Genomic DNA, 14902 nt, shown 5'->3' on the forward strand with positions numbered 1-14902 from the left:
GGTCGAGACTCGGGAGGGCGTGCGTGAGTGTCCGTGTGAGAAGCGGGCTGTGCTCTGACTTCTGATCCCGGAACTTCTGGTGCGCGCACGCGCTGTGCCGCTGTGGGGGGCACTCGGACCCTTGTGTTGTGTGTTGGCCTGTTGGGCAAGTGGGCAGGGCTGCTGGTGCTCACGTGGCAGAAGGCAGAAACCCTGTCCCGCTGCCGTCCGCGCCGGGGGGGACACTGTTGCCTGCGCCGCGCCCGCCTGCCCTTCGGCAGCTGTGCGGTTGCTCGCAAGGGATTGGCGTCCCGATCGCCGGCTCGGGCGGGCATGGCCGCAGTAGTGCCGGGGCCGTCTCCCCTCCCCGATCTCGGATCACTCCGCTTCAGGAGACCCACGTGCGAGCGCACGAGCGGGTGTCCCATCCCATGGGCGCGAGCGCGAAGCCGCGAACCGTGGCACGGCCGGCTGATGCCGCGGCCTGCGGGGAGCGGTCGCGCATTGAACTCGTAGGCGAGGGTGATTGGAGCCGTCGCTGCTACCGCCTGCCGCCGCGTGCAGGACTGCTTGCTGCTCCCCTCCAGTGGTCCTGCACCTCAGCTGGCCTCGTGCCTGACCGCGACGGACGACGGACACGGCCTGCGCGCATGCAACACAACATTGATCGGGGCAGAGGAGTTATGAGGCGGCCGGAGGACAGCCACAGGGCAGGGCGGGCGGCCACGGGCCACCAGGTGGAATGCAACGTTGGTGGGTGTGTCGGATTCCGTCCCGGTCGCAGCCGCAGGGTGGACGGGTGGTATCTTGCGATCTTTTTGGTATGGCACCGGACGCCGGAATTAACTGCTGGTAGGCTGTATCAGCGGCCTTCGTTCGACTATACGTACGGCGCTGGTCCTGCCAGGAGTGAGGTGTGAGGTGTGAGGAGTAGCATGATTGTAGAATTGTTGTGATCGTATACACGGATACTAGGCACCTGCGACGCTGCGTGCAACGCCAAGACATGCCGCCAATCTGCTAGTAACATTTCCCACCGTTCCTCCGGTCTTTCTTTATGTGTTCAGTATATATACTAGCTGAAAACTGCAACGGCGACAAGTCGTTTCAAAGTCTAATCACTACTATAACTCCTTTTATTTTCTTGAAAAAAATATTTTTTTATTTTTTTAACCACACTGGATGCAGACATTTACATACATGTACATTTATATTGCTTACTGATAAAGAATGATACTGTTAAATTCTAAAATAAATTCACGAAAATATAAGCCGATGACATCGGGTGAATAATTCCTATCACAACAAATCTAACCCCTTCCTTCCTGTAACGAAACTGAGAAGTACTCCCTCCAGGTTGGTAAAAGAAGTCGTTTTTGACAAGGTTTAGGTCAAATATTGGGAATATAAATCATGAATAACTTTTAAGTTGTTGAGTTTGAAAATATAAAAATCACATGAATAGATTTGTCTTGAAAATATTTTCATAAACATATACATGTAACAATTTTCAATAAATATACTTTAATAAAAATAAGAAGTCAAAGTTATGCTTTAGTAGACCATGCCGCTGTCCAAACCACCTCATTTACCTACCTGGAGGGAGTACTGTTTTTGGCAGGATAGGTAATTCAAGCTAGCTGAGTGGGCTAGATGTAGCCCACTTTGAAAGGGTACTTGTAAGCCCAAAGCCCAACGTAAATGAATTTTAGGCCTTACGACGTAGCCGAAATTTTGGCCCAGGATAAAACGAAGCCCATACTATTATTCCAAGCACCCTATGCAGTTTTCTTGTGCAAACGCAGAACGTCTCACGATTTCTCCTGTCATCTCGCCTGCAGATCGAACCGTCAAAACCCTAGCTCCCGTCCCCCTCTCCATCTCCGGCCCCGGCCACCCTCCAACCCCTCCCTCCGGCTGCCCGTGCTAGCGGCGCCGGTAAAAGCCATGGACAGCTCCCTCGCGAGCGCGGCGGCGATCGCCGACCAGCGCCAGAAGATCGAGCAGTACCGCCACATCCTCGCCTCGGTCCTCTCGTCTTCCCCACCGGACATCTCCCAGGCCAAGCGATTCCTCGACCACAGTAATGCGCTTTAATCTAGAACCCTAGAACTAAATTTTTGGGCGATTTTGCTCTTGTTCTGTGTTTAATTGTTGGTATCGATGCGATTGCAGTGGTGTCGGACGAGGTGCCGCTCGTGGTGTCGCGGCAGTTGCTGCAGACGTTCGCGCAGGACCTGGGGAAGCTGGAGTCCGACGCGCAGAAGGAGGTCGCCCACTACGCGCTCACGCAGATCCAGCCGCGCGTGGTCTCCTTCGAGGAGCAGGTTGGCCACCTTGGTTTGCTCCTGCGAATGCTACTTTAAACTCCCACATACCACTACATTAGCTTCTAAATGTTGTACTGCAATTGGTTGCCAAGTTGGTTTAGAATGTCAGTTTGTTTTATTCTGTCCATTCTATAACCCTTTGTATGGTGTGGGTGCCTTAATGGGAGTAGTTGTTTGTGATGTTATTTATGAATCATATGCCTGTAATGTTTTCAAATTTTTTATTGATGTTAGTTAAGGGATGATGCAACAATTCAAGCTTACCGCCTCAATGCTAGCAACTGTTATTTCTGTTTGGTAACTTCATAGTTTAGACTTTAGACTCTACTAATCCAACATGGAGAGAAAGCAAACTTTAAGGTCCTGTGTGGTTCTCTAAAAATTATCAGTCTGCCTGATGATATGTGTTGTTTGGTTGATGGTAGTTATTGATGGAGAGGTCATCATGTTGTTAAGTTCTCATGGTTCTCCTGATCAGTGTATCCTCTTTGAATCTGTATATATTGACTGATCTAGTAAGCTGTTAATTTATAGGAATATGGATAGTAGTAAATTTTGGCACTGTATTTGATTGGGAAAGTTGGAGAATTCTTTTATTTTGTTTGTCCCTGTTTCCATTTTTATTGGAGCATTTGTTCGCATGTTCTGTTTCTTTGTAATAATGTATTTAATGGATATGGTACCAATGTTTTCAAGACGTCCGATTAATCGTGATTAATCGCGACTAATCGTCCTGGACGGTTGGAGCTACTCGACCAGGGCCTCCGACTCGGCCAGACCGTCCAGGAAATTGGACGTCCGATTAGTCGTCGTCCAGTCGCGATTAATCATCCGTCCAGGCTGTGTGGGCGTCCAGCCAGAGAGTGGGCTGCATCTCAGAGTTGGGCCTATCTAGTTGTCTTATATTTTGGCCCAAGCCCATTAGGGTTTCTCTTCTTTCCTACCCCTCACTCCCTCAGCCTCTCACTCACTCAGAAGTCAGCAGAACACACTCACTCCTCTCACCTCTCCCGTCCAGCAGCAGCAGCCACCTCCATTGCTGCTGTTCTGTAGCTCCCTCTCCTCTCTTCCCTTCCAGTTCCCTAGCTGCTCCCTCTCCTCCCTCCCTCTTCCTTGCGGCTGCTGCTGCAGGCACGCAGGCCTGCAGATCCAGCGGGTGCACAGGTCCAACTGTGCAAGGTAGGAGGACTGCACGACGAAGATGAGTTTCTCCTCCTCAGGTCAGTCACCAGTCATCACCTCCTCATTCAAGCTTGATGCTCTACCTGTGCTTGAAGCTTATGCTCTCTTTCTCTTGTGTACTTGTGTAGATCTGGATCGACAGCGGCAGCGTGCAGTGGAAGTGTACATGCCTGAAGCCGTTCAAGGAGAAGTTGGTTCTGCTCCAGCCTCCTCAGTTGCCTCAGGCTCAGCTGTTGCTGGTTCAGCATCCTCACCTGCTCCAGATGTTGCATCTCTTATTGAGAAGGCCATAGCAAAACTACCTCCAGAAATGGCTGCTGAAGCCAAAGATCCCAAGAGGAAGGCCAAATCTCGAGACCCTGGATGGAAGTATGGGTGGTGGCTAGATATTGCAAAGAAGGACAGTGTGCAATGTATTTTTTGTAAGAAGATAACTCCATCAGGAATCAGTAGGTTCAAACAACACCTTGCTGGAGGCTGGAGGTTATGGTGATGCAATTAAATGTGGAAGTTGCCCTGAGATTATTGCCAGAGAGATGGATGCTTACATCAAGAAGCATACAAGGTCTGCAGTTGTGGTAGTTCCTGAAGTTCAACAAGATTCTGAAGAGGGTGAAGGTGATGAAGTTACTGAAGTTGAACCAGAGAAAGTGCCTAGTTCTGGGACAAAGACCAAGCAGAAGCAAGCACAAGAAAAGAAGAAAATAGCTCAAGCTTCCATCGCTGCCTATATGGCTGCTGCTGGTTCATCTAAACCAGCAAATCAAAAGAACACCAAGTCAGTTGTTGCCATGCTTCAGAAGACATCAGAAGAGGTAGTTTCAGAAAGACACAAATTCAAGACTTCTCAGCCTACTCTAGAGCATTGCACAAAGAAAGAGAACAAACAAGTTGTTGATGACCATGTAGCTGATTTCTTTTATGAAAATCGTATACCATTCAATGTCATTAACTCAAGAAGCTGGGAGATTATGCTTGAATCAATTGGACAGTATGGACCTAGGGTACCGCTCACCATCCATGCATGAAATTAGGGAGCCATTGTTAGAAAGGGCTGTCAACAAGACAACAGAACTGAGAAAGAAGCATGAGGACATTGAATGGTATACGATTTTCATAAAAGAAATCAGCTACATGGTCATCAACAACTTGTTTGTTCTCTTTCTTTGTGCAATGCTCTAGAGTAGGCTGAGAAGTCTTGAATTTGTGCCTTTCTGAAACTACCTCTTCTGGCTTCTTCCGAAGCATGGCAACAACTGACTTGATGTTCTTTTGATTTGCTGGTTTAGATGAACCAGCAGCAGCCATATAGGCAGCGATGGAAGCTTGAGCTATTTTCTTCTTTTCTTGTGCTTGGTCTTTGTCCCAGAACTAGGCACTTTCTCTGGTTCAACTTCAGTAACTTCATCACCTTCACCCTCTTCAGAATCTTGTTGAACTTCAGGAACTACCACAACTGCAGACCTTGTATGCTTCTTGATGTAAGCATCCATCTCTCTGGCAATAATCTCAGGGCAACTTCCACATTTAATTGCATCACCATAACCTCCAGCAAGGTGCTGTTTGAACCTACTGATTCCTGATAGAGTTATCTTCTTACAAAAAATACATTGCACACCGTCCTTCTTTGCAATATCTGGCCACCACCCATACTTCCATCCAAGGTCTCGAGATTTGGCCTTCCTCTTGGGATCTTTGGCTTCAGCAGCCATTTCTGGAGGTAGTTTTGCTATGGCCTTCTCAATAAGAGATGCAAAATCTGGAGCAACTGAGGATGCTGAACCTGCAACAGCTGAGCCTGAGCCAACTGAGGAGGCTGGAGCAGAACCAACTTCTCCTTGAACGGCTTCAGGCATGTACACTTCCACTACACGTTGTCGCTGTCGATCTAGATCTACACAAGTACACAGAGAAAGAGAGCATAAGCTTCAAGCACAGGTAGAGCATCAGGCTTGAACGAGGAGGTGATGACTGACCTGAGGAGGAGGAACTCATCAGTGCAGTCCTCCTACCTTGCACAGTTGGACCTGTGCACCCGCTGGATCTGCAGGCCTGCGTGCCTGCAGCAGCAGCCGCAAGGAAGAGGGAGGGAGGAGAGGGAGCAGCTGGGAACTGGAAGGGAAGAGAGGAGAGGGAGGCTACAGAACAGCAGCAATGGAGGTGGCTGCTGCTGCTGGACAGGAGAGGTGAGAGGAGTGAGTGTGTTCTGCTGACTTCTGAGTGAGTGAGAGGCTGAGGGAGTGAGGGGTAGGAAAGAAGAGAAACCCTAATGGGCTTGGGCCAAAATATAAGACAACTAGATAGGCCCAACTCTGAGACGCAGCCCACTCTCTGGCTGGACGCCCACACAGCCTGGACGGATGATTAATCGCGACTGGACGACGACTAATCGGACGTCCAATTTCCTGGACGGTCTGGCCGAGTCGGAGGCCCTGGTCGAGTAGCTCCAACCGTCCAGGACGATTAGTCGCGATTAATCGGACGTCTTGAAAACATTGTGATAAACACCATACTGGAGATTCATGCTGCCACATGATACGTGCTCATGTGCATTCAATACATTTTTTTCCACCACGGCCGAACCAAATTTCATTACTTAAAAGCAACGAAATTACAAAAGTTTGACAATCCAAAACGCAAACACCTCCGAACTGCCTAATTGTACTGAACACGAAGGGTTCGGCCAACCAGCGACCAAGAGCCAACGAAGTCCAACACAGGTTATTGTGCATTCAGTACATAAATATATGCATGTTAAATTGTCTTCTTGTTATGTTATTGTTAAATTGTCTTCTTTGAGTTGTAATCTATATGGTATGCTGTGGCCTTATCTGCGTCAAGCTGCTAAAGCACCTGTTATAAGGAGCAGTTGGAGTGTTGCACCCATTCCTTTGGATCATTTGTTGCAATTAATTTTCCTGCCTAACCATAAAGGCTATTTGATAGATTGGTAAAAGCAAAGAAAGGAAAAATGGTATTTACACCAATGACACTTTATTCTGTTCATCTTCTATATATTGCTCTGATGACTTTTTCTTTTGTGGTTGTGCTGTTTGCTTGACATGTCGAGACATATTGTGATCACAATGATGGAAGTTAAGGAAATGTGTGCTGATGTTAAGAAACTAAGCTTTGAACATGTAAATGTCAGATCTGTTAAATTTAAAATCAGCAGGGGAAAAGGTTACGTTATGCCAGATTCTATTCACATGCACAGAATAAAATTTCTCCAGAATGCTATTACCATTTTCAGCTGTCTACAAACTCTCACAATGCCATCTCTGACCTTAGTTGGTAATTTGTAAAGAACTGTTGGTAACAATCACTATATCTAAATTGTCTGATTGTTTATCCACAGGTGGTAGTGATTAGAGAGAAGCTTGCAGAGCTGTATGAGTCTGAACAACAATGGTCAAAAGCAGCACAAATGCTAAGTGGGATTGACTTGGACTCAGGAATCAGGTAGAAACTGATTTGTCTTGACTCTTTTCATGTAATATGAATGGAGTACTACATATTGACATGGAAGTTTTGGTTTATTCCTTTCAATCAGGATGCTTGATGACACCAACAAATTATCCAAGTGTGTCCAGATTGCACGACTCTATTTAGAGGTTAGTGCTCGACTGCTCGTTTTCTGGTATGCCATCAATGCTCAGTGTTTGCTGAACTCATTTAATTCTTCTCTTCTTAGGATGATGATGCAGTGAATGCCGAGGCTTTTATCAACAAGGCTTCATTTTTGGTCACCAGTAGCCACCAGGAAGTTTTAAACTTACAGTACAAGGTTTGTTATTTTGGGAACAGTAGAACAATATATATATTTTTTTACATGCTTGGCAAAAGCTTGATTCTGCATTATATTTTTATTCCTTTTCAAGGTCTGTTATGCAAGGATTTTGGATCTGAAAAGAAGATTCCTGGAAGCTGCACTTCGATATTATGATATCTCTCAGATTGAACAACGCAAGATTGGAGATGAGTAAGGATTTGCAATATGTTCTTTTCATCGCGGCCTTAAAAAGTTGTTCTGCATGGTTATCCACTGCCTTGCTAGTGCCTGGTTTCTATTACTATGCTTTTCATTCATAATTCTCATTATTTCACTCATTTTATGGATTTACTATTTCATACATAAGCAACATTTTGCTGTTTTGGAAATTGGTTGTGTGATTGATTTCGCAGCCTTAAAAGGTTATTCTGCATGGTTATCCTTTTGCCTTGCTGGTGCCTGGTCTCTATTACTATGCCCTTTATTGTTATTTCTTATTTCTTATTATTTCATTTGTTTTATTTTTATTATTAATTATTTCATATATAAGTAACATTTTTATGTTTCGTACATTGGTTGTGTGTGATTAATTTTGCAAGTTATAACATGAGACATGTGGTTTTCCTGTTTTCTTCTAAACTGCAATGGTTATTCTGATGGAACCTAAATTGTATATGATGCCAGAGAGATTGATGAAAATGCACTGGAGCAAGCTCTTAGTGCTGCTGTAACGTGCACAATATTGGCTGGTGCTGGTCCACAACGTTCCCGTGTTCTTGCTACTCTGTACAAGGTATCATTTTTGTCGTCTCATCTCAATGTACTTGGATTACGTGCTGGCAGTATCTACCCTCAGCTGTGCTTTACAATTGCGAGCAATGGAATACAACTCTCTAGATATATTGTGTGTTAAATGCTTTGGATTTGTTCATCTCAGTTATATAAACATATGTTGCATGTTTAGCTTATTATAGTTTAGTCAAGCTGTAAACTGTAATATTCATCTCACTTCTCTGTCAAGGTGAAGCAACAAATACCAATTAATCTGGGTGCTTATGTCTTATCTGGTAAATATGGGCTGACAAAAATTCTAGCTTATGGCTTGAGCTGGGTGGTTTCAGATCTTTCCCAGTGCAATTAGTGTGTGTATATGCATTTTTAGGTAGAGTCTTACCGCCTGTGACCGGAAGGTCCCGGGTTCGAGTCGCGGTCTCCTCGCATTGCACAGGCGAGGGTAAGGCTTGCCACTAACACCCTTCCCCAGACCCCGCACAGAGCAGGAGCTCTCTGCACTGGGTACGCCCTTTTTTTTATATGCATTTTTTGGTCTTGTAATCTAGATGTTTGGGTTCAACTTTGAGGCTGCGAGTCCACACCTTATCTATCGTGTTCGTCTCTTTTGCTTTATTTACACTCGATGCATTTGTTTTGCCTCTTTTTGCATTTTGCCCCTTTCAGGATGAAAGATGCTCGAAGTTGAAGATATACCCAATACTGCAGAAGGTTTGTGTTATTAGTAATTAATCTCTAGGCATTATATCCTGTAATGTAATTTTTTCTTTGCTGATAATGACAAGTCTTGCCCAAATCTTTCAGGTTTATCTTGAAAGGATTTTGAGGAAACCAGAAATTGATGCATTTGCAGAGGAGCTGAGGCCGCATCAAGTTAGTTGACCTCTATATGCTCGATTTTAAAACAATTTGTTATCTATGATGTCTTAACAGTTCGTTTTGTTTCAATCTACAGAAAGCTTTATTACCAGATAGGTCGACTGTGCTTGACCGAGCAATGATCGAGCATAATCTCCTTAGCGCCAGTAAACTTTACACAAATATCAGGTGAACTGACTTGACCATGTTTACTAAATTCATTAGGATCTAATCATGCTAATCAAACATCTTATTTCTGCAGCTTTGATGAGCTTGGGACATTATTGGGGATTGATCCAAGGAAGGTAAGCCCCTTTGCAGAGATATTTTTCCTTATCTTCACATCTTCTCTGCCCTTCAGTCAATCTGTAGTGCTTTAGCTTTGTTTTTATATATGAGGAAAACTACCGTGAAGACTTAGTAAGTATGCACCATGTATAGTTTTATTTCCCATGAGCTGGAAAGTTTTGTTTGGCCTAGCTTACTTAAGTTTTTTTTTTTTTTTGTGTGTGTGTAACTGATGATGTATTATTACGTGTTTGCTTGCTTACGTTGGTATATGTGCAGCACCTAAAAGCTGCGTTGTAGATGAATCCTTTATATCATGAGTACCAGACTACAGAAAGTCAATTCAGGTTCCAGTATGCATAGTTTTTAAGGCGTCGCCTAGGCGACGACTAGTCGTCCGAGCGGGTTTTCAAACGCGGCGTCGCTGTCGCCGCATCCTCCTGGCGTATGGCGTCGCCTCGCGGTCGAAGTCGTCGCCTAGTCGTCCTTCTCGCCGAGGCGGACGCCGCGGGACTAAAAGGCGCGGGGAAAGAGCGGCGCCGCGCGCTCCAGCGGGCAGGAAAAGAGCGGCGCGATGCCCTCGCGCGGGAAAAGCAGCAGCTCCGCGCCTACACCTCCCGCCAAAGGCTCCCAATCCCCATCGCGTCTGAGAGAGTGAGAGAGGGAGAGGGAAAGGAAGGAGAGAGGAAGAGAGGAGAGGGCGGCGACGCACCTCAAATCTGGCGGCGGCGCAGGTGACTGCCCTGCGCAAGTCCGTCCCAGCCGCGCGAGGCCGCCCATCCACGCGACTGTGCTCCGTCCGAGAGAGAGAGAGAGGGAAAGGAAGGAGAGAGGAAGAGAGAAGAGGGCGGTGGAGCACCTGAAATTTGGTGCCGGCGCCGCCGCAGGCAGCTGCCCCGCGCGACTCCGCCCCATCCGCACGACTCAGCTCGTCCGCGTGATTCCGTCCCGTCTGCGACTCCCGCCCCGTCGCGACTGCTCCGTCCGCCGTCTGGAGAGCGAGAGGGAAACAGAGGAGAGAGGGGAAGAGAAGAGGTCGTCCCCAATCCCCACCTGATCTGCCCCTTGCCTTCGGTGCGTCCTTTTCTCCCTCCTTCCTCTGCTCTGCTGCGTGGACTCTGTTCTGCATCTTCTTCCTCTGCTCTGCTCCTTCTACTCTGCTCCGCTGGTTGCTTGCTATCTGTGGCTGCTATGAACAAGCAGCACTAGTAATTAAGTTATGTTATGTCACTAGAGTCTAATTTGCTCCTATTGAGAGATGAGAGATTTCAAATTTGCTAGGTTGCTACTTTTTGTTGTGTCCTGTTACTGTAGCAGCACTATTTATTATGATATTATATGGTATGATTTTCTTCTGATTTCTAGTGGTATTATATATTAAGGCGTTAGTAAGGCGTCACCTCACCTCACGCCTTAAACGCCTAGGCGTCTGGAAGGGGGTCGGGCGCCGCACCTCGCCTTACCGCCTTAATAACTATGCCAGTATGTTTTGTGATTTTCCAAATTTGATCGTAGTTCCCAATATTTGGATATTGACAGGCTGAGAAGATAGCATCCCGGATGATTTATGAGGATAGAATGCGGGGTTCAATTGATCAGGTGCTTAAACAAGTTCTTTTCTTGAAATGACCTATCTGATGTTGAAGCCTAAAAATTTCTGTGATATATTTGCCCTTGTATGTTAATAGTGATTTGAACCATGTTCGCCCAAACATTTTCTGTTGGTTCTCAGGTTGAGGCTGTGATACATTTTGATGATGACACCGAAGAGCTACAGCAATGGGATCAGCAGGTTAGTATCACATAAGCGTCTCATGTCATGGAAATGGAAAATTGGAAAGACAATGCACGCAGACAAATCTGCACTCACCTGTAGCACAGATTCCTCACGTTGTCTCCACAACCTCCTGCTATTTGACACCTATGCCAATTATTATTTTCAAGAAAATTGATTAACCGGCCTGATCGGTTGTGCTTGCTTGATACTTGCAGATTGCTGGACTGTGCCAAGCCCTGAACGACATCCTTGACAGCATGTCAAGCAAGGGAATAGCTATTCCGGTGTGAACAAATATCTCATCCTGTTGGTCGATGGTACTTGGCAAAACTGCTTTCATGTCCCCCGGAATCCAGAATCAACATTTTGTATAGTTTGCAGCTGCAAATGTGTATCTTGTGATTTTGGAACCATTTGTTAGAATACAATCGTCTAATGCAAAATCTGGGGGAGGATGCGTGTTCAAGTAACGCTCACCAGGTTATCGTTGGGTTAAATTAAATTTCTTATAGTGCGTCTCTGGACAAACAATTATGGAAGCTTTGTCCATGTCTTTGTCTTGGTAGCTACGACATCAAGAGCAATCCTTTAACTACGACATCAAGAGCGATATGACTCCTTTGATGTTAAAGTGAACCGGGATGAAGGATGCACGAGCACTCGAGTAGCACAGTATCATCAGTTCATTAGTAAGCTCTACCAACATAAGTCTTTCCGAATGCCTTGTACCACTACGGTATTAAGAGCACTCCTTATGATTCAGGAATCCGCATGATTGGCATCAAGAGCACTCCTATGATTTATGATTCAGTGAATCCGCATGATTTGGCATCAAGAGCACACCTATGATTCAGTGAAGCGACATGGGATGGAGGATGCACGAGCACTCGAGCAGGATGCTATTCTGTAGTCTAGCAACGTAGCAAGTAGCAGCACGCATGAACACTGAAATCTGCTTATTTATGGTACATTTCATACGAGCGGGATCTGGAACTCAGCGTGCAGCACAGTTTAGCAAACGACTCGACAAAGACAAACACATCACGACCTACATAGTCGACTGGCAGGTGGTTCTTTGTACGAGTGGTGGTGACCTGGCAAGTGGCCATCTGTACGAGGCCCCTGTTTATTTGTAGGGAGCAGGGGCTAGAGCCCTGCTCGGCTGCTCGCTCAGACACTCCTGAACATACCAGCACGGTTGCGTTTCTTCAAATTTTTCGGACATGCGATACGGCGGCTCGTCACCTCCCTCTTCCTCTTCTTCCCTCTCTGGCTCGTCTCCACGTCCGCCTCCACCTTCTTCCTCCTCCCTCCGCCGTTCTTCCTCTTCCCTTTCTCTTTCTTCCTCTCTCCTCCGCTGCTTCTCCTGCTCCTTCCTGGCCCGCTCCTCTTCCTCTTCCCTTCTCTCTTCTTCCTCCCGTTCCTTCCTCTCCTCCTCCTCCTCCTCCCGTTCCTTCTCCTTCTCCCGCTCTCTCCTCTCTTCTTCCTCCCGTTCCTTCCGTTCCTTCCGTTCCTTCCTCTCCTTTTTCTCCCGTTCCTTCCTCTCTTCCTCCTCCTCCTCCCGTCGCTTCTTCTCCTCCTTCGCCGCCTTCCCCTCCAGCTCCTCGGCGCACGAAATGCACGACAGTATCGTCGAGTCGCGCTGCGCGGACAGCAGCTTGTCCACGGCGGTGGAGTTGGGCTGCCCCAGCGCCAGCGACAGCACCTTCTTGCCGATGGCCTGCAGCACGGAGCCCTTCCCGGCCAGGAACTGCGGGTCGTTCTGCCCCATGTGCGTGCTGAACCCGACGAACACGAACGAGCCGTTGTTGAACGACATCTGCGCCATCGGGTGGAACCGCGGCACCACGAAGACGTCGCCTTCCTTGACGCGGAACACCGAGTTCCTGCACTGCCACCGCGAGCGGCCGCCTTCGTCTTCGTCCTCGTCGCCGCGGCCTCCTGGCCCGCCGCGCCGCTTGTGCCCGTGGTGCCCTTTCCTGCTCCCGCCCGACAGGGTGCTGCTCGGGCACACCGTCTGCACGATCCCTGAGCCGTCCGTCACGATGGCGATCTCCGTCGCCTTGGGGTTCCAGTGAGGCCCCATCATCGAGCCCTGCAAATTAAACAAACCAACCGGTGGATCGTCGTTGATACCATTAGCACAATGCAACTATGCAAGAACCATTTGACGTACGTGCTGATAGATTAACGCGGCATGCTGAGATTAATCGCGTGATGGATTACCGTGGTCAGGTTCACCATGAACATGCCAATGTTGGATCCGTGCAGGGCGTCGAGGTCCTTGTTGGTCATCGTCCGGCTCCACCCGTAGCAGTTCTCGACGTCGGGCTTGCCAGAGTAGAAGTTGAACGCCTTGCTCTTGGATTTCTTGTCCTTGTCCTTGCTCTTGTGCTTGTCCTTGTCCTTCTTCTTCTTCTTGTTCAGGAACTCCTCCGGATCGCGCACTCCCAAGAGCGCGTCAACCATGTCCTCAGTCCAGTTGGCTCTCTCGTCCCCCTTCTCCTCTGGGTTGTAGGCTATGATCTGTGGCGGGGTCGGCGCAGATTTGATCTCTTCTACCACCTCTGGTTTGACCTTGTGAAAGATGGGATCGATTAACTTGCTGATCACCAGGCGTATGTCATATACGGCCGGGGCACGATGCAATAGTACCAGTTCGTTTTCACTTACCCCAAATCCTTGGCGAAGAACATCTGTCTCGAACCCTTTGACCAGGTTACTGACGCTGGAATAAGCTTCCACCTTGGGCTTCTGCTTTGACACACGCAACAATCACTCAATCACAAAGTGTACCGAGGGGGTGTCAACCATGCAATGCAGAGGAAGGATCGAGGTTCATTACCGAGGGATCATCGGCGTTGATGCCATCGCTGGTGAAGATGGCATAGATCCGAAGATGCTGTCTCCTGGCGTTGGGGTAGCTCTGGATGTACAAGATGCTCCCCTGCTCGAAGTTGTAGACGTCTCCTCGCTCCACCTCCACCTCCAGGGAACTTTGTTCGCCGCTCTCTTCTTCTACGAAAGTCACCTTACCCCGCCCTGTCTCACAAAGCACAGACTCTTTCAAGCTTTCAAGTTTCAAAAAAGAAAAAAAAGAAAAGGCTGCTGGCATACAGAGAGGACACCTGTGTTCGGTAATCAGAAGGTTGTTCTATCAAGGACAAGTCTGCTTATTACTAAGTGCGTAACACAGCAAGCATGTCACAAGTCACCTACCGCTGTGAACGTAGAACACCATGTCGGCATGCAGCTGCACGGGCAGAAACAGCGCCCCGGGGTCCATGGCGATGAAGTGCAGCCGGTACGCCGTGCCCGCCGCGCCGGCGACGTCCACGGCCGTGACCGAGCCGGCCTCGCTCTCCGCCACCGCACGCCGTCTCTCCTTCTCCACCACCTGGCCGCCCAACGCGCCGCTCACCCTCCATCTCTCGTGCTGCTTCTTCCCGGACGACGCCGCGGCCGCCGAGACGACGGCCAGGAGCAGCAGCAGGAGCAACCGAGCAGTCGTCGCCACCGCCATGACCCAAGCTATTAGGCAGCTAGCTACAATATACTCCGTATATCTGTTCTGTTTTTCCCGTCGCCGCACGGGCTGCGATCTGCAGTGTGTTGGAGCACGCTTTGGGCCGCTTGATAAGCAGCTAGGCTTGCGCCCTCGGGGACGCTGCGTGAGGGGACGCTGGCGCTGTGACCGTGCATGGGCGAGACGTGGCGCCGTGGCGACGGAGGGTGGTGGTCGCCGATGTCGTAGCGCGTGAGGTGTGCCCCGTTCTCAGCCACTTGGCCCACCCTGTGCGGTGAGGTGAACTCCGCGCTGCGTACGGATATATGTCCATGGCATGCCTGCGGTGAAATTTTCGACTACGGTGTTGTGCAGCGTTCTGTGGTGGGTGTAGAGGTGGACGCCGAGCGCCCGAGCCA

At 48.4% G+C, this 14902-nt stretch overlaps 1 protein-coding gene and 1 pseudogene across 1 annotated transcript; one reads left to right on the forward strand and one right to left on the reverse strand.

The window, feature by feature from the left end:
- Nucleotides 1-1795: 1795 nt before the first annotated feature.
- On the forward strand, nt 1796-11489 carry LOC136535572 (COP9 signalosome complex subunit 4-like). The gene is made up of 14 exons (XM_066527868.1): nt 1796-2062; nt 2155-2306; nt 6850-6953; nt 7045-7105; nt 7186-7278; nt 7373-7473; nt 7948-8056; nt 8722-8766; nt 8860-8928; nt 9011-9102; nt 9176-9218; nt 10741-10800; nt 10934-10993; nt 11194-11489. Exons 1-14 carry the CDS (start codon nt 1927-1929, stop codon nt 11266-11268), a joined length of 1200 nt encoding a protein of 399 aa, XP_066383965.1. The 5' UTR covers nt 1796-1926; the 3' UTR covers nt 11269-11489.
- Nucleotides 11490-11998: 509 nt separating this feature from the next.
- LOC136540461 (vicilin-like seed storage protein At2g18540) lies at nt 11999-14572 on the reverse strand (annotated as a pseudogene).
- Between the last annotated feature and the right edge of the window lie 330 nt (nt 14573-14902).

The sequence above is a fragment of the Miscanthus floridulus genome, chromosome 2 (assembly GCF_019320115.1).
Source record: "Miscanthus floridulus cultivar M001 chromosome 2, ASM1932011v1, whole genome shotgun sequence".
Taxonomy (NCBI): domain Eukaryota; kingdom Viridiplantae; phylum Streptophyta; class Magnoliopsida; order Poales; family Poaceae; genus Miscanthus; species Miscanthus floridulus.

Bases quoted from the DNA above. Each gene is read 5' to 3' on its own strand.
- LOC136535572 (XM_066527868.1), top strand. From the start codon at position 1,927: ATGGACAGCTCCCTCGCGAGCGCGGCGGCGATCGCCGACCAGCGCCAG. The intron at 2,063-2,154 runs GTAATGCGCTTT...ATGCGATTGCAG, and splicing joins CAAGCGATTCCTCGACCACA to TGGTGTCGGACGAGGTGCCG. The intron at 10,801-10,933 runs GTGCTTAAACAA...GTTGGTTCTCAG, and splicing joins TGCGGGGTTCAATTGATCAG to GTTGAGGCTGTGATACATTT.